The sequence below is a fragment of the Nesoenas mayeri genome (assembly GCF_963082525.1).
Source record: "Nesoenas mayeri genome assembly, chromosome: 1".
In the NCBI taxonomy this organism is placed as follows: Eukaryota; Metazoa; Chordata; class Aves; order Columbiformes; family Columbidae; genus Nesoenas; species Nesoenas mayeri.
Window position 1 is genome coordinate 38,870,678 of NC_137541.1, and position 22,339 is coordinate 38,893,016.

The following is a 22,339-nucleotide window of genomic DNA, read 5'->3' on the forward strand; positions in this document are numbered from 1 at the left end:
CCAAGGAGATGGGGAGGGCGGGTGGGGGCTGCTGCTCACGCTCTATTCTCCAGATGGCCGGGCAAGGGCCAGAGGGAGCGTGCCTGGAGGAGGAGACCAGAGACACCAGGAAACGTTCATCCCACAAAGACTAGGAGTGGAGTGGCGAGCTTCACGTGGGTGAACAGTTGCCTTCCCTGCTCTTCCGAAGGCATCACTCCCTCCCCAGACTGTCCAGCTTCTCTTCTAACCCTGCTTTCCTGCTAGGTGCAGTGGGGAACAAGGATGGGGAGCTTTAACAGCCTCAGCCTGGGGCAAGGCCTAGCAAAGGAAGATCCTTTTCCTTGTCTGTCCCCTCCACGCTTCCCAGCTCTTCAGCTGCTTCGTGCTCTGCGGTGCTCCCTCTTGTCCCCCTTGCCCCTTCCTTGGAATTGGGCCCCAGTGGTTCCCTGTCTGGTGGGATCACACTGGAGCTGGTGCAGAACAAGGCTGGACAGAAACTGCGTCTTCCCAGCACCAGGGTGGCTGCCCTTGTTTTGGGAGGCTCAGGGGAAGTTATCTTCCCTGTATCTCCCTTCCAGGTGCTGGCAGAGGTGTTGGTGGGAGGTGGGACCTGGGGTGGGAGCCCAGGGGCTGGGAAGGGGTTGCTCTGTGCATCCCCATCCCCTTCAACTGGAGCTCCTGGGCACCAAATCCAGTGAGGAAGCACACCCTTCCCATGTGCTTTAGCCACCACAATGAGCTTTGGGGACTGCTGCCGGACTTTGTCCTGCATGCTTGTCCCCAGAGGGGTGTGCTGGGATGGGGGTCTGAGTCTCCCTGCAGCCTCATGCCCAACAGGGAGAGGAAGCATTACAGAGTCTTCCTCCCCCTGGCTGGGCTGGAGAGCATGGTGGGGCAGGAAGCTTTCTCAGCTCTGCACTGGGAGCCCGGCTCTGCACTGGGGGCTGCGGGGGGTGGGGGTGGTACAGCTGTGCCTTGTGCACCTTTGCCCACAGCTGTGGGCAGGCCCAGCTCCCTGCAGCAGGGAGGGGGCTCACCCCAGCCCCCCGATCACTGTGACAAAGAGTGGGGATCTGCAGGCATGGAGGAGACCAGAGGGTGGCATGTCCCAAGCAATCCCCATCCCCATGGGACGTAGGACCATGGGAGCCGCTTCCCATCTCTAAGCTGGTTTTATCAGAACTTGATCTTAAAAGCAGGGGCAAGCTGTGCCCTGCATAAGGTTGCCAGAGGTAGGAGGAGGCCTGTGTGAGATGAAGGTGAGCAAGGTGCCTCGCACTCAGCTTGAGGTGGGTGCAGCGGTGGTGAGATGGCTTGGAGCTGGGTGCAGCAAGTGATGGAGGAGAGGGGGAAGCGAGGGCTTTATGCTGGGGTTCTGCTGTGTCTTACTTCCCTTTCTGGTCTCTTTTCAGGGTTTTGTATGGGTTTTTTCTTTGCAGATCTTGTTTCGTTCTTGAACAGACTTGTATATATTTTCAGTGCAAAATTCTGTAAATGGAAGAAAACAAACAAACCAGATTTAAAACAAAACGCCCGGCGCGAAGAATCTGCTGTATTTATGGGAAATAAAAGAATTCTTTCCTGTTTCTCTCCCTCTGCCTTTTGGCCCAAGAAGTGCATTTTCACTTCACTTTCCTTGTCTGATTCCACCCTGCAAACGGAGCATTTCTAGCTCGAATACTGCCCCTACAATCCTGGGGCCTTGCTATGATGATTTCCCTGCTCCTGTGAGCAGGGAGGGGATGGTGGAAGTCCCCCAGCTGCTCTCAATTCCTGTTTGAGAGCAGTTGTCACTTCCATGCTGCCAGCTGGCTGCTGCCCATATGCGCCCTTCCATGGGGAGAGGTGGTGGGCAGAGGTCAGTGCCCTGCAGCCCATGGGAGCCGGGCTGGAGCTCGCTCCTGTGCCCCACAGGGCTCTTGGCAGCTTCACCACTGCCTGTAGTGGCACTTACTTCTCTTCCCTGTGGTTACTGCTCTCAAGTGGCTGCCCCGGGGTGTTTTGGGGGCAGGGAGGGGGATCTGCTCCAGCAAGCAGCAGCCCAGGGTTGGGAGCAGGTCTCTGACATTGCATGGGAGGAAAGAAGCCACCTGACATGGCCAGCGGGGTCTTGGGGCAGCTTTTGTGTCTTTGCAATAGGTGCTCGAAGCCCTTGCCTGCATTCAGCGACCATGACACCCATGAGGAGCACCCCCAGGGCTTGTGGCTGGGGGATCAGACATGGTTGGCTACAGCTTTAGAGTGACCTGGTGTTTCAGGCAGGGAGAACAGTGCTCACTGCCCCAGTACCTGCTTGAAAACAGCTGCCACTATCACTTTCTTATGTAGTCACTGGGAACTCACCTCCCCACCAAGGAGCAGAGTCCAGCAGCCCCCAAATTGTTGCTCCTCAGGCTTCAGGGCACAGGTGGAGTGGCCCTTCTGCCTCTTTTTCCTTTGCCGCTTGTTTCATGTGCACACAAGCTGCCCGCTTCCCGTCTGGGCTCGGGTGCTAGTTCCTTTGCCAGCCATGTAACCCGGCCAACAGCAACCTCCGCTCTTGGTGCAGAAGGAGGAAAGTCCCAGCTGCAGGTAGCCCAGAGATAAGGCGAGGTTTACATCTCATAGAGCCAGGAGCAAACGTGGTGGGGGTGCAAGGGGGATGTTTTTACACAAAAAAAAACCCCGACAACAAAACAAGCTGAGCCCTGGTGCAGCTCTGCAGAGAGCAGACAGCACTGCAGCCTGGGAACCCGGAGTTTGTGGTCCCAGTGCAACTGAGTGCAAGAGCTGCTGCTCGGTGCTCAGCCCAGCCGCCCTGCTCAGGGGAGCCCTGACAGCGGTTGGGGGAGCAGGGAGGAAGGGGCCTCCCCAGGGCGTGAGGCAACAGCCCTTCCCCACAGCTTTGCAGTGGCTCCGGGCAGCCTCGGCAAGGGCAGGAAGGGAACATGAGGTGGTGGGTGCAGAAGGGCTTGCAGGGATGGGTGGCTTTGCTGCTTGCCCCCCAGCTTTTTGTCCCAATGAGAGTGATATGTCGCTGAGCGGGGAGCAGAGGTTGGAGTTGCATCCACAAGCGCAGAGATGTGCCCAAGGGCCACTGGCAGCATTTGGGTGACCAGGTAGGATAGGAGCACATCACACACCCTGTATGCAATGCACAGCCAGCTGGTGTGGCCGTGGGCTGTCCCGTGGCAGAGCTGGTGGGGGCAAGGCAAGCAAGGGAAAAACCACCCTGGCTGAGACAGACAACAAGAAATAGAGCGTGGGCCCTTCACTCGGGCTCGGCAGCGGCGTGTGCTTGTCCTGCCTTGTTACGTGTTTGCTGTAATAATATTTCCCCTTTAAGGCTGGGCTGAAGTTATTTATACTTGTGGGGTGGTGACAGGAACACAGAGCTGAGCAGGAGCCCTGAACTGCTCTTACCTGATCTGCAGCAGAGGGGTGGCTGGAGGAGGAAGGAAGCTCAGAAACAGAGAGTGTGCAAGAGAAGGGAGTCCAAAGGAGGGGAAGAGAAAGCAGGCAGGGCATCCCTGGGGAGGGACGAGGGAGGGGACCAGACGGGAAAACAGAAAAAGGGGGAACAAGGGAAGGAAGAAGGAGAGGAGTAAGGAGGGAGAGGTCCTCAGGGAAAAGCAAGGGGCAAAGTGGCTCTGGGGAGCCAAGGGGCTCCCGGCATCGATGCCAAGTGTTGCCGAGAGGTGCTGAGCAGGTACAGCCAAGCGGAGCAGCTCTTGTGGTCTCCTCCCCGATTTCAAGATGATGAAGAGGCAGTTTAATCGGATGCGTCAGCAGCTGTCCCATCCCAGTATCAACAGTCGGTAAGGACGTCTCTGCTACCTGTGCCGGAGGGCTGGGAGGGAGCAGGATAAGGGTCCTGCAGGGCTTGTGCTGGGGCTGGACTGACCTCCCAGGGCCGGTGGCCAGGAATAAGGGGGAAACCTTGGGTTTAGAGCTTCTTCAGCATAAGTTGGAGGACTGTGGCTCCCCGACACCCATGGCGCAGTAAGGGGGCTGCACTGGTGCTGCTCAGCAGAGATGTGATTCTGAAGCCCGGCTACCTCTTCCAGGGCCCAAAGATGTTGTGTCCAACTGGAAACTGGTCTTTCCCAGCTTGGCTATCCCAGGATGTGAGGGCAATGGAGAGGGACCTTCCAGCTACACACCCTTGGCTGTGCAGTGGACCAGGAGGGTGTTAGAAGACCGGACCTGCCCTCTCCGATAAGCCTGGGGTGCCCTGTGGAAGCCAGATGCCCAGCATAGCTCTAGCCAGCCTAGTAGTACAGGTGTCCCAGGACACCCTTTGAGGAGAGGACCAGGGATCCTCCAAGGACCTATGGAGGCCTTACAGCTTCACACAAGTCCCTCCAGCCCATCCCACCTCCATCGCTTCCTTATTTTTCTCTTTGGTTTTCCAAAGCTCTCCCCTTGCAAAACCCAGAACTGAAATTTCAGGGCTGGGCCCTCCCTTCCCAGCCCCCTCACTCCCTCTTTCTGCAGCCACCTCCACAGGTTTCTCAGTGCTGGGAGGTTGAGTGGGACCAACCATGTCCCCTGGACCACTGAGGTCCTTCAGCCAGCCTAGCAGAGCCACAGGGAAGCAGCTCCTACATCCTGGTAGCTTCTTGCTCTTCTTGCATGCCCCAGAGGGGAGCATGATCCCTTTTGCCATCCCTCCTCCCATCAAGATGTCTCATCCCCCTGTTGGGTGCACCTCCCTTTTGTTTAATGCCGGGCAGGCAGGAGGTCTCCAGCAGCTCGTGCAGTCCAAGAGCAAGTTCTTCACCCACTGCAGAGCCTCTCCTCTGCAAGCCACGATCTCACATGATTTTGTTTGCCTTCAACCAAGCCACCCCCATTTCCTGTGGCTTCGCGGCCTCATCCTGCATTGGCTTTGGCAGGCGGTGGAAAGAGAGAAACATGAACTGGGGTAAAAGCAGCAGCAGAGGGAAAGCAAATGCGGTTCCCAGAGTGTAGCAATGGCAGCAGCCTGTGAAGTGAGGCTTCCTCTGTGCAAGGCATCAGGGAGCTTTGGTGGTGGCAGCAGCTGGTGGGTTTTTGAGCAGAACTTGCTGCAAACCAGAAGCTTCCTGTGCCAGATTCATTCATAATACCTTCTGCAAAACCAAGCAAAAAGCTGGTTTCATGTATGGTCTCACCCATGACACAGGTCATTCATGGTCTCACCCATGACATGGGCTTGCTAGGCACCCTCTTTCCAAAAAAAATGGCCACATCTGGATGTTTGGAGCAGGGTGCTCTGAACTGGAAGCCATGTTTGATGAGGTGTCCACCAGCCAGTGAGGTTGGCTGCCTTGCTCTGCTCCTGCTGTTCTCATCCCCCTGGGATCATTCTGTCCATAGCCTTGTGTACAATGGTCCAGGCCATGGCCAGTACCTACTGTTCACTGGAGCCCAAAGAGAAGCAGGTGGGATGCAGAAGGACCTGCCTTCTCAAGAAGGCTGGGTGGAGGTCACCGCCTTCAAGGCCAGGCTGAACAGGGCTCTAAGCAAAATGATCTAGTTGAAGATGTCCCTGCTCATTGTAAGGGGATGGGACTAGATGACTTTTGAAGGTCCCTTCCCACCCAAACTATTCCATGATCTGCTGATGGCTCTTTCTCCTTCCTCCACAGGGTCCAAGAAGCAACCGAGCTCCTGCCAGAAGATTTGCTGCAGGTGAGGCGCGGGCTGGGCTGACAGGCAAGTGCCTGCTTGTGCCTGGGTGTGGGAACCTGCCCCATTCCTGCCTGCAATTTGCCCTGCTGGTACCTCCAAGTCACAGGGCTGGGATCTTCCTGCAAGCTGGAGGAACCCAGGACCATGGTGTTAAGAGAATGGCAGACTCCAGCCATGGAAAAAGGCTTCCCCAGCTCCTGATGAGGAGCTGTGCTCCCTTTGCCCTGGACCAGGGATGCTCTGGGTTGTGGTGGGGTGCTGGGTGGGCTCACCCACACCCAGAGCTGGCTGAGGGGGACATGGCTTCAGGACACCCACAGCTGGTGAAAGAGCTTCCCTGGTCCCACCTTCTGCCCCCAGATTGAGCAGAGGGTCGAGCCAGCCAAGCGAGCAGCTCACAGCGTGTCCAAGAGGCTTCAGGCCTGCCTGCAGGGGCAAAGCGGCTCTGACATGGACAAGCGAGTGGTAAGTGGAATCCTCCCTCCACAGCTCATGCTGGCCCTGGCTCAGTCCCCCGCCAGCAAAAGGGACACCAGACCCCTGCTTTGCAGGCTCTAACAAAACATGGCCCAAAGCCCAGCCCAGGTCCCATCTCTAGTTGTGGCCACCAGCACATGCCTAGGTAGAGCAGAGCAGAAGAACCCTCTCAGCCATCACTAACGTGAGGCTTGTTGGGACAGAGAGGGTGGTTTTGCATTGAATAACCCTCCAAAGCCCTGTTGTCTGTGTCCCTTCTTGAACCTCTGTGAACCTCTGGCACCCATAGTGCCCTGCAGTGAGGATCACCACAGCACAGCTGAGCACAGTGGTGTCACCACCTCCTCCTCCTCGGTTTGAACCTGACCCTTCTTCCTGGCTGGTATTCACCAGCCCTTATCTGGGAAGCAAACAGTAGATCCCCCTGCACTTTCCTTACCCTCCCCATGACTTTGTGGGCTCCTCTCTTCTTGGCAGTCTGATAATCTTGGCTTAATTATTCTCAGTGATTAAACTGCTCCACACATTTGAAGCCATGGCAGGGCTGGGCTTGGTGAGGGCCTTCATCAGTGTCACAGTCCACCACTTGGGACTATTTTAGAGAAGACTGGGCATTTTCTAACCAACTATGAAGCCTTGGTGCCTTGTTTAGCTAACTGGATCCTGACTTTGGCTGAAGGGACATCCCAAGGGCCCTTACTCAGGCCCCAGGGTCAATGGGGGTGGGTGGGCCAGGGGAAGATGTGGAGACCCAGTGCAGGGTTTGACCACTTGATCCCATGCCATGTGGTGTACTTCATGAGAGGGAGCTGCCACACACCAGCTCACTGTCCCTTTCCCAAATCCTTGGCTTTGCGCAGAAGAAGCTGCCCTTGATGGCTCTGTCCATGACGATGGCCGAGAGCTTCAAGGAACTGGACACAGAGTCAAGCCTTGGGTAAGTGCTGCTGGAAGAAAGGGCCATATGTGTATGGTGGGGGGAACTGGGTCAGAGGGTGGCATGGCTCCAGCCCACAGTCATTTCATCTCTGTCACCCACACAGGAAAGCCCTGGAGATGGGCTGCTGCATACAGAGCTCGCTGGCCAAAATCCTGGCTGAGTTTGAGATCGCCCTGGAGCATGATGTCCTGCAGCCACTCAACAAGCTCAGTGAGGTAGCCCGGGCTGCCCTCCCAGCTCTCGTCTGCCATTCCACCCCTCCATCCCATGTTCTCAAGCCTCTGCAACTCTCTCTGGCCCCTTGCTCCCACAGGAGGAGCTTCCCGTCATCCTGAAGCGCAAGAAGACCCTCCAGAAGTTGATCTCAGACTGGAACACCATCAAGAGCCGGTACAGGGCGCAACATGGCTGGGGGGTATCAGGGCATTTGGGTGCAGTGCCCAGACAGGTTGGAGGAGGGAGGAAGATCATAGAATCACAGAACAGTTTGGGTTGGAAGGGACCTTCAAAGCTCATCTAGTCCAATCCCCTGCAATGAGCAGGGACATCTTCAACTAGATCAGGTTGCTCAGAGCCCTGTCCAGCCTGGCCTTGAATGTCTTCAGTGATGGGGCATCTACCACCTCTCTAGGCAACCTGGGACAGTGTTTCACCACCCTCATTGGAAAAAATTTCTTCCTCACGTCCAGCCTGAATTTTCCCTCCCTTAGTTTAAAACCATTACCCCTTGTCCTACCATAACAGGCCCTGGTAAGAAGTCTGTCCCCACCTTTCTTGTAGGCCCCTTTTAAGTACTTCTAAGATGACTGCCCTGAGAAGTAAATTTCCCAGGGCTGGAGGTGAAGTCAAAGAGACAACAGCTCTTTGGAAGCACCCAGCCAGCCCCTCTCTGCAGATGCACCCCACTCTGGGCTAAGTCACTGGCTCCATGGCACAGGAGGGAAGGCCAGTGCCATCGCTGAAGGCAGCAAAGTACCATGGTGCTGCTGAGATCACCTCCCTCCAATCCTTGCAGGGCAGCCCGTGCCATGCCAGGTTTCTCTGGGAGAGCGGGACAGCCCTGGGTCACTGATGGCTCATTTCCACACTGCTCCGCCTTTGGCTGGAGGGAGAAGTGGAGGGAACATCTCAGGAATGGGGCTTGGGAAGAGTCCTACAGATCCTGGGTGTTTCAGGCAGCCATGCTGAGTGCTCCCCGTCTCGACCAGCTCACACCCCTTGGTGCGGCAGCATCATCCTCTGCGGGAGGGATGTGAGAGACCTGGCTGAGGAAAGCCACCGCAGGGCAGCACTGTGAATTGCTGTCCTCGTCCTGGTCCCCATGCCCTGGTCCCCACACACCCATACCAGCCCACGTCCCTGGCGCTGAGGCTGTGGGTGTGTCTCTTTTCTCCTGTCCCAAAGGCTGAACCAAGCTGCCAAGAGCTCCAGTAACAGCACAGGTGCTGGTGCTGGCCCTGGGACATCTTCTGCTGCCAACAAACTGGAGATCTTGAAGGAAGAGGAGGAGGAGGTGAAGAGGAAGGTGGAGCAGTGCAAGGTGAGAATGTCACCTGCTCTCCCCCATGGGGCAGCCCCAGCACTGGGGACCTGCCCCTCTCCAGCAGCTCCATCTGAGGTGACCCCATGCCAAGACAGATGCAGCCACCCAGCCTGTCCTGCCCTCTGCAAGCAACCCAGTCCCTCGAGGAGCAGAAATAGGGAGGTGCCCCAAGCCCAGGGAAGAAGCAGAGTAAAGGATTCAAAACACAAGCAGCTGCAGAGAGGAGGCTCCAGGGACTAGAGCAGGGAGCTTATGGGGTCCCCTTGGGCTGGGAGCCAGGCAAGCTGAGGGCTGTGCTGGGTGACAGGGGACTTGCACATCAGCTTTCTCCACTTCTGCCCTGTTTCTCTAAAAACCCTGGGGCTTTGTCTGGCAGATCCCACAGCCGCACTGAACCCCGAGGTGCAGGGACCTCTTGTTCCGAAGCCTCTTGTGCCAGGACCTTGATTACAGAGCAGGTCACTGACATTAGTCAAATGCAAGTGATGGGGGCCAGAAGAAATCCCCATGTGGTCACATCGTACCTCCCCACTGCACCCCAGAGACCCTGTATGGGAGACTCACATCCCAGATGATGGGCTTTATGAAGACATCCTCTCGTTACTGGGGGCTAGGGAGGAGGTGAAAGGTCGCTCTTCTCTGTGAATCCCTTCCCAGGATGAGTACATGGCTGACCTCTACCACTTCTCCACCAAAGAGGACAGCTATGCCAGATACTTCATCAGGGTAAGTCCTCTCTTGCACTCCTCCTCTGCACGTGAACATCTCCTGGGTTATGTGTGAACCCAGCCTTGTCCCCATCTGCACGAAGCCCTCCAGCCAGGGCAGGGGACAGCCCCAGGCCACAGCAGGTACCCAGTGCTGGCCTTGCTCCATGAACTGTGGGTGCACGCTGCCACTCACACCAGCTGCAAACAGGGTATCTTGTCCTGATGACCCCTCCCCATCTCTAATTTGCCCTCCACCCCTCACTATAGCCATGGTTCCATGAACTCCGGGGGGCTTCCCCTTGCAGCTCCCCCTTCACCTTATCTCCATGTGGGTGTAATGTGCTGGGGATGGGGGTCACTCCAAGAGGGGCCATTGCTGAACTGAGGGCTGTTTGCATGTTCCCTGTCTGGCAGCTGTTGGAAATCCAAGCCCAGTACCACCGGCAGTCCCTGGGGTCACTGGACTCGGCTCTGTCGGAGCTGAAGGAAAGCCACAGCCAGACAGGTACCCGCCAGCTCTCCACGCAGCCTGAGCAGGGCTGCAGCCTGGGCAGGGACACAAGCATGGCCGGTGAGGTTGGGAAAGGAGGTGGTTTTCCCTCCCTGTGCCTGCTGCTGGCTCCCGCATTGGGCTTGTGGGCTGGGGACCGCAGCCTGAGGCGGGCTGGGGATGCTGCCTGCCCTGCCTCTGCTTTCACCCAGCCAGCCATGGCTCAGAGTGAGATGTTGCCACAACTAGAGGCCGGATGGCCCTGGTGGCCACTGTCCCTTCCGACATTCACCTCCCTCTTCCAGAGCCCTCCTTCACTGCAGACGTCCCGGTGGCAGGGTACTATGGCGTGCCCCTAGAGACACACCTCAAGAGCCTGGGCCGGGAGATCGCGCTGCCCATCGAAGCCTGTGTCATGATGCTGCTGGCCTCTGGCATGAGGGAGGAGGTAGGCAGTGCTCCTGATTCCCCCAGTGACCTTCCCCCCTAAAATGCAGCCCCCTGCATCCCTTCTCTCTTCACCTCATCCCCAGGGACTCTTCCGGCTGGCAGCGGGTGCCTCTGTGCTGAGGAAGATGAAGAGCAGTTTGGCCAGTGGCTCCAATGCCCTGGAGGAGTTTTACTCAGACCCACATGCTGTGGCTGGTGGGTGCCAGTGAGGCGGGATGTGAGGACAAGATAGGGCAATCCCTGCTGTCCCCCGACTGCCATCACCCCCACTGGTCCCCTTCCTCTCCCAGGCGTGCTGAAATCCTACCTGCGGGAGCTGCCCGAGCCTTTGATGACCTTTGAGCTCTACAACGAGTGGGTCAAAGTGGCCAGGTGGGTCCAGGCATTGGGGTGGAAAAACCTAGTGGGGATCAAAAAGCCCCCAGTCACTTCACTCTTCCTCCCAGCACTCAGAGCAGAGTTGCTTGGCCTTATTTCCCATGTAGGGAAACAAACACAGTGCCTGATCTGCCTCATGCTCAGAAGAAATCTAGATGGCCCAAAATTTTGGAGAACAGTGATGAAAAGCATGGCATGGGAAGGAGGAAGGCTGCAGTCTTTTTGATTGCAAGAAGAGCTTAGCTTATAAAGACCTGCTTGGCCTCAATGATATGATCCCCATCTCACCAGCCCAGTTTTGCCTCTTGCTTTTGGGACAGAAGGGGTGGCAGAGGAGGCACAGCAAAAGGCCTGGGAAAAGGGGGAAAGTGTCTTTCCGAAGGGATCAGCTCAGTGCCAATGACCCCCATAGTAATGGTGAAATAGGGTGGCTGCTCGTGGTGAGGCTGTGATTGCCCCCAGCCCCACCCACAAGCTATATTCATGCCATATTAAAACTCTCTGAGCCTCTGAGGTGCAATTTTGTCCTTCAGGGATGCCTGACTCAGCTGCCCAATAAAAGCAGCAGCAGAGCATCTCCATCCCATGATCCTCATGGGGTGGCCAGCACTGGCTGTTCTCCATCACACGACGTCTTCCTCTCGGCCATAGGGAGTGGGCTGAGCTCTCTGCTCCTCCTTTTTCTCTCTCACAGCTTAAAGGACGTTGATGACCGTGTACAGAGCCTGCAAGAGACCTGCAGCCGCCTGCCCCGGGACAGCTACAACAATCTGAGGTGTTTTGCAGTGACGGGGCTTCTTCGGCCTCAAGCAATCACCAGGGGCAGCTGTTCCCTCCCCTAATCCATACTTAGCATTCCCTCACCCTCCTTTTACCCCACAGGTATCTGATCAAGTTTTTAGCCAAGCTGGCCAAACAGCAAGAGGTGAACAAAATGACGCCCAGTAACATCGCCATCGTGCTGGGCCCCAACCTGCTGTGGTCACAGCAGAGCACAGGGTAAGGTCTGGCTGGGAGGGGTGGGAGGCAGCTCCCCAGCCCTGGCTGGGGTGTCCTGGGTGAAAACGCCACGGGAAAGCCTGACCCGGCTGGTCTAAAGCACCTGTGCCTCAAGTCCTGTCACTTGTCCTGGAGCGGCATGTCCTCTCACCAAGCACGTGTCCTCTTAGCCTCTCTGAAAAGTGGCAGAATAAGAGGCTGAGCCTCAGAGACTTAGGATATGGATGACCTCCAACATGGTTGGCATCCAACACCAAACCAAGGTTTCCAGGACAGGGAACAAGGCTCACCTCCCACTCTACCACCCCTCTCAGCTGGGCTGTCTCCCTTTTGGGCTCTGCCCCCTCGGGAATGAACTCCAAGAGGGTTAATGCCCCAGAAATCGTTTTCTGGTGCCTCACTCACCCTTGTCTCTCAGAGACCCCATGCAACTGGACTTGGCCTCAGTCTCCTCCATCCAGGTGGTGGGTGTGGTGGAAGCCCTCATCCAGAACGCGGACACCATCTTCCCTGGAGGTAGGGCCAGGTCCTCGCTCGGGAGGGGCTGCGGCCCAGAGAGAAGGGAGGAGAAAGGGAAAGGGATATTTTTCCATCCCCAGGAGGAGGGAAGTGGGGGCCTGCTTTGGTTCCCCAGTGTGGGGTCACCAGGGGAAGCTCTGCACGACAAGCACTTCCTCATGGGGTCTCCTCTTTTCTCTCCACCCAGAGGTAGATTTCAATGTCTCGGGAATGTTCACGCCACCTGCAAACATCAGATGTGATGAGGCTGCCCAGGTGGAAGAGCCATCCCCTGTGCCCCCTCCAGCCAGCACCCCCGCTCTCCCGGATGGAGAGGTGTAAGTTCAGTGGGAGCTGGGGGCTCTGGCTGTACCAGCTCTCCCCATGTCCTCCCCCCATCCCACCCCACGGGCTGCACCCTCGCAGGCAGATGTGAGCTGCCTTGTCGCCAGGACTGCCATGCCCAACCAAAGCCTGACTTGCCCCGTTCTCTGTGCAGCACCTCGAGGGACCCTGAGACCAGGTCCCAGCCGGCAATGCCAGCAGTGACCAGACCGTCTTCTGAAGTCACAGGGCCACCAGCTCCACAGATGACTGATGACACTTCTCACAAAGGTTGGGGTGCCTCAGCTGGCACGGTGCTTGGGAGATGACATCCCTGCTCTGGTTCGCATTCATCTTGCCATTCCCCATGAGAAAGGGTGTTGGGGATGTCTCTGCCACCAAACGAGAGGAAGGGCCTCTGGCCCAGGCAGCAGGGCCAGCATCTTTGCTCCATCCCCAGCAGAGGTGGGATTGCAGGGGTGGATATGGCCGGTTTGCCAGTGTGGGGTTGAACACTCCCCATAAAGAGGTTTCAAAGCTCATGGCCCCTTGCGAAGGGAAGAGCCCCCAAAAGCTGGTTTGCCCTTGGATCTGCAGTATGGAAGCCAAGCTAGGGGCAGTTTGTCCATCAATCTGCCTGCGGCCTCTGCTTGACCCTCAGCCACCCCCATAACCCCCTCTACCCCAGGGAGAGACCCTGGCAGAGGGGACCCCACCCCATGGCAGCTTTCTTTCCAGGCAAGCGCCCAGCTCCAGCCCGACCCATGATGCCACCACCGCCTGTGGCCCAGCCCCGGAGCATGGTTCCTGCCCCGGTGGCACCCGAGCACACAGCCAGCCCCAAAGCCCGGCCGCGACGGGTGGCCGGGGCACCCAACCGAGCCCCCTCCGTCCCACCACCGCTCCCCCCGCAGCCAGCACGCCGCCACAGCCGGAACACATCACTGTCTCCAAGGCCTCCTGCCGGTGAGGCCGACGCGGTGACTGCCACAGACTGTGACCCCGCAGCCACAGACGAGGGGCAGCCATTGCCTGAGGGAGGAACGAGCCCCCTGGGCACATCACCACCAGCAGGAGAGCCCGTGGAGAACTGAGCAGGACAGGGACATGGGAGTACTGCAAGGCTGGGGAGATGAGACTGGTGTCCCTCTGGAAACCAGCAGGCACAGTGGAAGAGCCTGGGTGGCCTGAGGGACAGCATGGCGCTCCAGCTCCTCCACCTTCCTCCCTTGGCTCACACCAGCCAGGACCCTCCACCCGCCTCCCCTCGCTCTCCTGTCTCCACAGAAACTTCACCCCTGCACCACCACATCCCTGCTGGGAGCCGTGCTGGGCTTCAGGCCCTGCCACCCCTCAGGGACACAGTTCCCAGCCCAGGATCCCCTGACCCCAGGTGAGCCCCCCACCGTGATCATCCTCCTGTTCCCAGGGGCACAGGAGGGGACAAGGCAGGGAGGCTCCCAGGAACTACCTACAGTTTTGGGGGCCAGCATGGGCAGATTTGCTCCATAGAATCATAGAACTGTTTGGGTTGGAAGGGACCTTCAAAGGTCATCTACTCCAACCCCCTGCAATGAGCGGGGGCTATCTTCACCATGAGGCCATTTGTGGGCACACAACTGTGATCCCAGCCCTTCCTGCCCCATTTTGCCTTAAAATGTGTTGCCTCAGGAACACACAGACACAGATATATATATAAATATATATCTCTATATTTTGCAACTAAACTATTTGAAGAGCTGGTGTCACTGTCGTAGGAATGTGTGGGTAGGGAGCACTTGGCAGCCCAAGGTGCTGGGGACCACCCACCATGCAGGTGGCAGGAAGGGCAATTCTTCTGGAAGTCTAATGCAGAGAGGCACGGCTCAGAGGGAGGACAGGAGGACAACTGGCTCCCCCAGCCCGCGGAGGGACAGGGCCAAGGCAACAGGGAACTGCTGGAGAGAGTCCAGCACAGGGCAATGAAGATGATTAAAGGAGTGGAGCATCTCCCTCATGAGGAAAGGCTGAGGGAGCTGGGGCTCTTCAGCTTGGAGGAGACTGAGGGGTGACCTTATTAATGTTTACAAATATATAAAGGGTGAGTGTCACGGTGATGGAGCCAGGCACTTCTCGGTGACAGCCAATGGTAGGACAAGGGGTAATGGGTTCAAACTGGAAGACAAGAGGTTCCACTTAAAATTGAGAAGAAACTTCTTCTCAGTGAGAGTAACAGAGCACTGGAACAGGCTGCCCAGGGAGGCTGTGGAGTCTCCTACTCTGGAGACATTCAAAACCCACCTGGACACCTTCCTGTGTAGCTTCATCTAGGTGTTCCTGCTCCGACAGGGGGATTGGACTGGACGATCTTTTGAGGTCCCTTCCAATCCCTTACATTCTGTGATTCTGTAATGGCGGCTCCGCTGCACATACACTCTACCGAACAGCAGGGGGCGCCCTGCCACCGCCCGTTCACCCAGAGGAGGTGATAGCTCGAAAGCGTGGATTTAGCCAATCAGCAAGCGTACTCAGGTTCCGTCCCGCCTCCCCACCGCCTCCCTCAGCAGCCAACAGGACAGCGCGGCTGTCACTTTGAGAGTTGACCTCCCGCCGCTCGGCCCCGCCCCTTCTCCTCCAGGGTGACAGGGCAGGGCGGCTGCCGCTCGGCGCTGTGCTCGTCTCCCATTGGCGGCGGTGACTGGCGGGCGGCAGGGCGGGACGGGACGCGGCGGCCGGCGGGCTGCAGCGGCGGGGGATGGCGACCTGCCGGCGGCTGAGCGGCGCGGGGCTGCGGGAGGTGCTGGGCCCGGCCGAGGGGCTGCTCTTCGACTGCGACGGCGTGCTGTGGGCGGGCGAGCGCGCCGTGCCCGGCGCCCCCGAGCTGCTGGAGCGCCTGCGGCGCGGCGGCAAGACCGCCCTGTTCGTCAGCAACAACAGCCGCCGCTCTGTGGCCGAGCTGGAGCGGCGCTTCAGCCGCCTGGGCTTCCGCGGCGTCCGCGCCGAGCACGTCTTCAGCTCCGCGCTCTGCTCCGCGCTCTTCCTGCGCCAGCGCCTCCTCGGCGGCGGGGAGAGCGGGAACGGCGCAGGCCGCGTCTTCGTGCTGGGCGGCGAGGGGCTCCGCGGCGAGGTGCGCGACGCCGGCCTGCGCCTGGCGGGCGAGGGCGAGCCGGCCCCCGGCGCAGCCGAACCGGTGCGGGCCGTGCTGGTGGGCTACGATGACCAGTTCACCTTCGGCAAGCTGGCGCAGGCTTGCGGCTACCTGCGCGACCCGCAGTGCCTCTTGGTGGCCACCGACCCTGACCCCTGGCACCCGCTCAGCGACGGGCAGCGCACCCCTGGTGAGCCGGCGCCCCCTCCCCTGCTGCCTGGGGGTGCGGGGTCCTGGTGGTGGGGTTGGCTGTCCCAGGCCCGGGCGAGGTGTTTCCCTGAGAATCAGGAGGGGTAGAGCTGCCCTGGGGCGTCCCTGCAAGTTCACAAAGCTGTGCTGCCAGCACACTGTGCTTATCCTCTGGTGGGACCCGGGGCACTGAGCTGCCTGCAACCTGCGCCCCATTAGTTTGTATCTCCCTCATTTTTATCCTTCTTCCACCCCCTCCAGGGACTGGCAGCCTCACAGCTGCAGTGGAAACCGCTTCGGGCCGCAAGGCGCTGGTGGTGGGGAAGCCAAACACCTACATGTTTGATTGCATCGTGGAGCGTTTTGGCATTGACCCATCCCGCACGCTCATGGTGGGAGACCGTCTGGAGACAGATATCCTCTTCGGCAAGAACTGCGGCCTCTCCACCATCCTCACCCTGACAGGTGTCTCCCGCCTGGAAGAGGCGCAGGCCTACATGGCCAGCGACAGCGCCGCTGCCAAGGATCTGGTGCCCAATTACTATGTGGACAGTATTGCAGACTTGATACCGGGCCTGGATGAGTAGCGATTTGTACGTGTGAGGGCAGACGGCTTGAGTTCCCCATCCCAGATCTCCATCTGTTCCCAGTTCTCTCTCACTGCCCTATTCCCTCAATTCCTGGTTTCTTCACAGTCCAACACACTTCTTTGGGGGCAAAAGGAGGGGTTGGCAGGAGGCAGCAGGGTTCAAGTTGTCTCCTGTCTGCTGAGAGCTGTCCATGATGACAGAGTCCTTCTGCCCCTCATATGCCAGCATCTCTGGGAGAGAGCTGTAGGCCTTGAGGCGGACAGGGACTTGAAATCAGTGTGTCTGTGTAGCCCCTCCCCCTGCAGGGGCTAGGGACCGGCTGTCTTATTATTTTTCTCTTAGATAACCAATGGCGGCCTTTTACTGCTGTCCCTTCGCTCTTGTAACTCTACTTCTGAGCTACATCCCTGCAGTCCTTGTGGTGAGCCCCTCCTTGCCAGGGGACTGGCTGGCATTGTCACCCACCCAGTTTCCATTGGTGCCAGGGTGTGTGGCAGGCGCGTACCAGAGCTCTGGAGTGAGGAACGAGAGCATGTCTGCCTCCCACAAGTGAAAGGGAGTATTGGCTCATCTTTTCACTCCCCTGTTCCTTAGAGATGTTTCTCCACCACCCTTTGCCCTGACTCAGTTAATAACTGTGCCAGTATCCACCTGAAGAACTAGAAAAAGACTATAGAAAGGGAAGAGACTGGTTTGAGGGCTTTTTTGCTGCCAAACAGACAAGCTGTGACTGTGCACAGTGGGTCTGCGGTAGTACCTTGTTTTCAAGCACCTTTCCTGAAGGGGCTTGCGAGGGAGAGAGGAATCCTAGACCATGACAGCACAGTGGTGGTGAACTGTACAACTCCCCCTCGTTCCCCCTCCTCAATGGATTTTGCCATAGGATGGTGAGAGAAAAGGGCTGATGGGGGTCTGTGCTACAGCTGCTGGTGTGCAGGTGAGATATTGGTGGTATTGTCACTGCTGTGAATGTGTCGCAGCCCTGAAATCATTCCTTGCTGCTTTGTCTTTCTACTTTTTTTTTTTAATTTATTGATCTTATTTATCAAACTTATTTATTGTTCAAATATTGTATTATTTGTATAAATTATGCTGACTGGTTGCACCAAGGGGACAGGGGACAGTGCCTTTGGGCCTCCCTTTACTGTCCATGTCCTGTGTTGATGTTCTTACACTCACCGTGTCTCTGTATATAATAAAGTGTGAGCGTAGGCTGGAAATGGCCTCCTTTTTTTGCCTATGGTCCCATCAAGATGAAAACGGCCTGAATATCTCTGAGACCTCGGTGATGAGGACATGGCAAGAGCTTTCCTCACTCAAGGGGGTGCTGCTGGGTAGACAAGAGAGGGATGGACAGTGTCTTGTGGACAGCATTTGCACGTGGCCCTTTGCTGCTGTCTCTTACTGGGATCTCAGAACTGGAGTTGAGAGTGGAGGTGGCCGGTGGGGCTGTGGTGTGGGGCGCAAGGTCCAGCTAGGTGAATTGGAGCGGTGAGCGATGTCTTTGCCAGCTGCCTTTGCGTTTCACTGCGTGGGTGACTCCTTGCTGGGGAATGGTGACTTCTGTGCTGCAGCTGAGGTCTGCCCGCTGCTGGTCAGGTGGACCCCGATGCAGTGGTGAACGGGTCTTCTAGGGGTAGGAGTGAGGTGCAATCTGTCACCCCCACCCAGAACTGCCCAGGTAGGGTTTTGCTGTGACCCTTCTCAATTACGCTAAGCTTTGAGGGAAGGGGAGGTGGGTATCACTGTGACCCTCACCAGACTGTCGCTTGCCATGCCCTGCATCCTCCCGCTGAGTTTCGCTGTGGTCCCAGGCCAGAGAGAGAAAACAAGATTCACTAAGAAGAATGCCTGAAATCGCTTGAAGGTACTTTGCCTCCCTTCCTCATGTGGAAGCCAAAGCCTTCAGCCCCTTTAACAGCTGTTGCTGATAACCAAGTATTGCATCATTGTTCCTGCTCCAGCAGGGGGATTGGACTAAATGATCTTTTGAGGTCCCTTCCAATCCCTAACATTCTGTGATTCTGTGATCTCTCACTTGAGCTGAATAACCAGCCCCGCTGTGTAAGTTAGTGCTGTGTCAGCTCATGTGGCAGAACTAGCTGCAACTTAGTGGTCCTAGGATAATTCCGGGTGCTAAGTGTCTCCAGTCTCCTCCAAAATAACTTAGGAAACAGCCCTCCAAAACAAAAGAACATGCAAAGAGCTCTTTAGAGACTGCTGTCATCTTAATCAGTCACCTTTGTATGCGTCTGTCTCTCCCTTTTGTGTCTCATCTCCAATTAGACAACCAGAGGGCTGGTACTCCCTGAATGAGCACCTGACCAACACTTGCATCACCAAGCAGAGGTAAGATCAAGACCTAATGTGTCTGCTGACTCTGGGTGCCTAATTAGAGATGCCCTGACTTATTCTTCAGAGTTCTTAGTTCTTCAATCAAGCTGAAACTCAAAGTGCTATTGTGACTTGGGGACACAGCTGGGAATGCTCAGTGTGGCTGCAAATTGTATAGGCCGAGTTGGTTACATGTGTGGGTACAGAGGAGGTGGTGCACAGTAAGAGCATCCCCAAGAGATGCCCCCTTTTTTATAGGGTGCTTTGAGGGTGGGTCCATCTCATGCTCTCTGCCTTGTTCACTCTGTCCTTTCCACTTCTCCCAGCCAGCAGATGGGAGTTTGGAGGCTGTGGACTCCGAGGCTGGCACACTGGGAAACAGAAGGGAATCCAGTAGCTAATTAGATCATAACAGCTTGCGTCATCCCAAACGGTGAGCCTGCAGAGTAGGTTTTCTTTTTCATGAAGCTGCTGCTGCTGAAAACAGAGCTCAGCAGAGGCGATGGCTGATCCCTGTCTCTTATGACCACGTAACCTCTTTTGATCTGGTGCACCTCTCCCTGAGGGCTTTGCTACAAAGCAGAGGTGGACTTGGAGCAGAAGGGGAGTAGGTTTTACCTGGCCTTCCCCTGGTTCTTCTTGTAGCTGATGGCACCAGGCAGAGGTCACTTGCACCTTGTACATGCTTCCTCTCCCCAGTGCTGGAAGCACTGGATAAGTGCTGCCACTATCCATGAGGCTGCTCTTGCTTTCAATGGGGCTGAGAGCAGCACTATAGGGGTGCATCAGGTCTGCCAGGCTTTGGTTTTGTGTGACTTCCCGCTTCTTCAATCACTCCTGCGTGTAATGAAGCTGAGTGTGAGCAGATCTTATGAGAACACTAGACTGGGAGGGTCCATCTAACCCCTTCAGACATCTGTTCAACCACTAAGGGGCCTGTGGTCTTCCTGAGGGTCAGACATTGGCTCCCTCTGGAGTGGGTCCGGTGAGGCTGCAGAGCACATCTGTAGTTGGAATGGAAGAAAGTGATGGCTCCTGCCCGGGTAGGCAGATTGCTTCCTGCCTAAATCAGTTTTTCTTCTTCGGTTGAGTGTTCAGGGAAGCAGTGCAGTTGCCAGGGAACACAGGGCTATGGAGAGTGGAGCTGCAGCAGTGCATGGGAGGGTGGAGAGGATGAGAAGCCTGGTTTGGTGTAGGGTAGGTAGGGGTATTTATTTTCTCACATTCAGAAAACTGCATCGTCCTTTCTTGCTGTACAATAGAGACAACACCCAGGTGAGTGGCAGTCATTCTGTTACCCCAGGAACCTCATATCCTTCATCCTGACTGTGGTTACTGTGGCAACCGCTGGCTGGCTGATGTAAGCAGCAACCTGCTGAGCATCTCCTGTTCTGGACAAGGCCCAGGGAGAGGCTAAGGAAGCCTCTGTACCCTGGCTGGGGGACCGGACACTTCATCTTGCCTCCCAGACTCCAGCCATCCTTGAGCATGGACAGGTGGAGGAGGCAGAGAGATGTGCTGAGTCTCTCTGGGCTCTTGGGAGCCTGAGGCAACATGGAAAAGGGTGGGATATATAAGTAGGTGACCCCACTCTCCCAGGAAAAAATCCCTTGAGACAGTGGACCAAGCTACACTGCTCCTGTTTGTGTGCTGAGTTTGAGATTTGATGGCAGGTAACCTGGAAACCGTCTGAGTGTGCTGCTCCATGGCTGGCTGCTGCTTTCCTCTGCTGCTTTGGACTGCTTCCGCCGGCCTGACTTCTAGAGCAACCTGATGTCCCTGAGCTTGACTTGGTTTTCACTGTGCTGTTTTCCTGGGATCAGCATGTTAACAGGTGCTCCCTATATTCTTTCTCAAGCATATTGCTTTCTTCCCTTTCAGAGAATCATGGAATGGTTGAGGTTGGAAGGGACTTCCGGAGGTCACCTGGTCCAATTCCCCCTGGTCAAGCAGGGATCTCTGCACTAGCAGCCCAGCACCACGTTCAGGTGGCTTTTGAATGTCACCAAGAATGGAGACTCCACAACTTCTCTGGGCAGCTGGACCAGTGTTGAGTCACCCTCACAGTAAAAAATAGTTCCATGATGTTCAGAGGGAATTTCCTGTATTTCGATTTGTGTCTATTGCCTCTGGCTGTGTTGCTGGGAACCACCAAGAAGAGCCTGGCTCCATCTTTTTTGCACTCTCACTTCAGGTATTTATACCTTATCAATATACCTTATACCTTATCAATATAAGGTCCTCCCTAAGCTTTTTCTTCTCCAGACTGAACAGTCCCAGCTCTCTCAGCTTTTTGTTATAGAAGAGTTGCTTCAGTCCCTTGATTCTCTCTGGTTTGTCCATGTCTCTATTGTACTGGTGAGCCCAGTGCTAAGTAGAGGGGAAGGATCACCTCCCTTTGACCCACTGGCAACACTTGTCCTAAGGCAGCCCTGGAAACGGTTAGCCTCCTTTGCTGCAAGGGAACATTGCTGGCTCATGTTCAACCTGGTGTCCCACAGGACCCCAGATCCTTTTCTGCTAAGTTGTTTTCCAGCTGGGTGGCCCCCAGCATGTATTGGTGCCTGCAGTTGTTTCTCCCCAGCTGCAGGACTTTTGCACTTTTAAATGAACTTCACGAGGTTCCTGCCAGTCCATTTCTGCAGCCTGTTGAGGACCCTCTGGACAGCAGCATGACCCTGTGGTGTATCAGCCACTCCTCCCAGTCCATACTTCCATTGACTTCTCTATGAGGATCTTAGCGGAGACATCATCAAAGGCCTTACTGAAGTCAGGGTAGACAATGTCCACTGCTCTTCCCTCATCTACCAAGCCAGTGATTTCATCATAGAAGTTTATCAAGTTGATCAAGTGACACTCCAGGAAGATAACAAATGTGCCCAAAGATATTAATCAGTGAGTATATGCCTTTAATATGAGGAACTAATGATCACCCTGGCTGGGAAGTTGTTAATGTTCAGCCACATAACATAGTAAGAGAACTGGGAGGATCCGCAAGGTCTTGGGACTGGCAGGACGAAGGATTTTTTTTTGCATGGGAAAGTGCCTCCAAAGCCAAGAAAGGATCATGATCCTAGGAACTTGCTCGATACTTGCCCAACCTGATGTGAGAGTTCCCCTTTGCCAAGGCAGACACCTCTGGCACCACCCTGTCCTGCAGCAGCTGGAGTGGGGAGGAGGAGGCGAGAAGCAGCAGCCTGTTACTGCCTGCCCTGGGGAGGCAGCCAGCCTTTGCTCTTCCTCCAGCAGCTGTGGTGTGGGTAGTAGTTCTTGCTTTGCAGCATGGCTTCCCTCTGCTCATTCCTTACACGAAGCATTGCACCCTACACCCCATAACATGGGCTGTTAGGTACCCCTTTGCCATCCCTGTGTCATTATCCATTTTTTCCTTCCTTATTGCTGCCTCGTTCACTCTATCAACTCTGACACCAGCAAACTTGCCGTGTAGCCCAGGAGACTTGTATGACTACGCACATCCAGGAACTGCTGCTGTGTTGTGGGGCTCTGCCTGCATGGGAATTGTGCTTGGAAGTGCTTCCAGCAGACAAGCTATTCTGGGGCTCCATAAAATCCCCGGGAGATACTGACCAGCTGAACCTGCTGAAAGCAATAAAAACTCATTAATAACTCCACCAACTTAGAGAGTTATAGTG

At 56.2% G+C, this 22,339-nt stretch overlaps 2 protein-coding genes across 4 annotated transcripts; both read left to right on the forward strand.

Moving 5' to 3' along the window:
• Positions 1-3,526: 3,526 nt before the first annotated feature.
• On the forward strand, positions 3,527-13,540 carry SH3BP1 (SH3 domain binding protein 1; the record flags this gene model as incomplete). Its single annotated transcript, XM_080353389.1, has 18 exons — positions 3,527-3,779; positions 5,595-5,637; positions 5,998-6,102; positions 6,975-7,051; positions 7,158-7,269; positions 7,368-7,444; positions 8,459-8,594; positions 9,255-9,323; positions 9,722-9,812; positions 10,103-10,245; positions 10,331-10,442; positions 10,538-10,619; positions 11,320-11,400; positions 11,508-11,624; positions 12,043-12,140; positions 12,331-12,460; positions 12,622-12,737; positions 13,185-13,540. Exons 1-18 carry the CDS (start codon positions 3,718-3,720, stop codon positions 13,538-13,540), a joined length of 2,007 nt encoding a protein of 668 aa, XP_080209515.1. The 5' UTR covers positions 3,527-3,717.
• A 1,640-nt stretch (positions 13,541-15,180) lies between these two features.
• On the forward strand, positions 15,181-20,637 carry PDXP (pyridoxal phosphatase; the record flags this gene model as incomplete). 3 transcript variants are annotated; one of them, XR_013923601.1, is made up of 4 exons in its annotated part: positions 15,181-15,763; positions 16,024-16,355; positions 18,639-18,701; positions 20,568-20,637. XR_013923601.1 is itself a non-coding variant. In XM_080363661.1 (2 exons), 2 exons carry the CDS (start codon positions 15,181-15,183, stop codon positions 16,347-16,349), a joined length of 909 nt encoding a protein of 302 aa, XP_080219787.1. In that variant the 3' UTR covers positions 16,350-17,566. The 3 variants fall into 3 exon arrangements, 1 of the variants encoding a protein (XP_080219787.1); XR_013923602.1 differs by lacking the exon at positions 18,639-18,701 and having other exon boundaries at positions 16,024-17,289; positions 20,568-20,614; XM_080363661.1 differs by lacking the exons at positions 18,639-18,701; positions 20,568-20,637 and having other exon boundaries at positions 16,024-17,566.
• Between the last annotated feature and the right edge of the window lie 1,702 nt (positions 20,638-22,339).